The sequence below is a fragment of the Macrotis lagotis genome, chromosome 2 (assembly GCF_037893015.1).
Source record: "Macrotis lagotis isolate mMagLag1 chromosome 2, bilby.v1.9.chrom.fasta, whole genome shotgun sequence".
Classification (NCBI taxonomy): Eukaryota; Metazoa; Chordata; class Mammalia; order Peramelemorphia; family Peramelidae; genus Macrotis; species Macrotis lagotis.
The window spans coordinates 321359839-321360508 of NC_133659.1; the positions used below are offsets into that span (position 1 = coordinate 321359839).

The following is a 670-nucleotide window of genomic DNA, read 5'->3' on the forward strand; positions in this document are numbered from 1 at the left end:
TGAGCCGGCCGCGGGGGCCGGTGAGGCCGCGGGCGCGCGTGGGGAGGGGGGCTCCCCGGGGAGGGCCGTGGGCGCGAGCATGCCCCCCCCCCGCGCTCACCCCCCCCTCCCTCTTGTTGTCCCGTTGCAGGGTGACCGGACGCGCCCCGCGACCCCGGGAGGAGGCGCCGCCGCCCCCCAGGACGACCCAGACGCCGGGCCGAGCCCGAAGCCCCCCGCTGCCACCCTCCGCGGAGGCCCCGAAGCTCGGCTGGGCACCGAGCCACTACCTGTGCACCGCGATCCCTGAAGAGGAGAACCAACCCTGACTTGGGGGGGGGGGGGCCTCGGGGAGGGGGGGGCGCGAAGGGGGAGAGGGCCACGAGCCGCGCAGTGGGCGTGGAGGCCCGAGGGGAGGGTGGCCCCTGCCTATATGAACCCCGCGCGACGAACGTGGCGCCCGAAGCGCCCCCTCCACAGCCGCCCCCCGGAGCGCCCAGCCTGGCCCCGCAGGAACGAGCGGCGGGCCTTTCCTCCTGCCCCGGCGGGGCGCCCGCATGGACTTCCCTCCGCGTGTCTGCAATGAAACTATGCTGTATTCAAAGAGCCCTTTGAAAGCACCCTTCCCCCTCCCCACTCAGACCTCCCCCCTTGCCTTGACATCTTTTCTACCGTATTCATCTTAAAATGC

The 670-nt window shown here is 73.0% G+C and overlaps 1 protein-coding gene across 1 annotated transcript in view; it reads left to right on the forward strand.

The window, feature by feature from the left end:
* The window catches only part of ASCL1 (achaete-scute family bHLH transcription factor 1), a 984-nt gene extending 681 nt beyond the window's left edge, over nucleotides 1-303 (forward strand). The window contains exons 1-2 of the mRNA XM_074220822.1: nucleotides 1-20; nucleotides 131-303. The exon at nucleotides 1-20 is cut by the window's left edge and continues 681 nt beyond it. Coding sequence (XP_074076923.1) covers nucleotides 1-3 — 3 coding nt within the window. The 3' untranslated portion in view covers nucleotides 4-20; nucleotides 131-303. The remainder of the gene's footprint in view (nucleotides 21-130) is intronic.
* The last annotated feature ends 367 nt before the right edge of the window (nucleotides 304-670 follow it).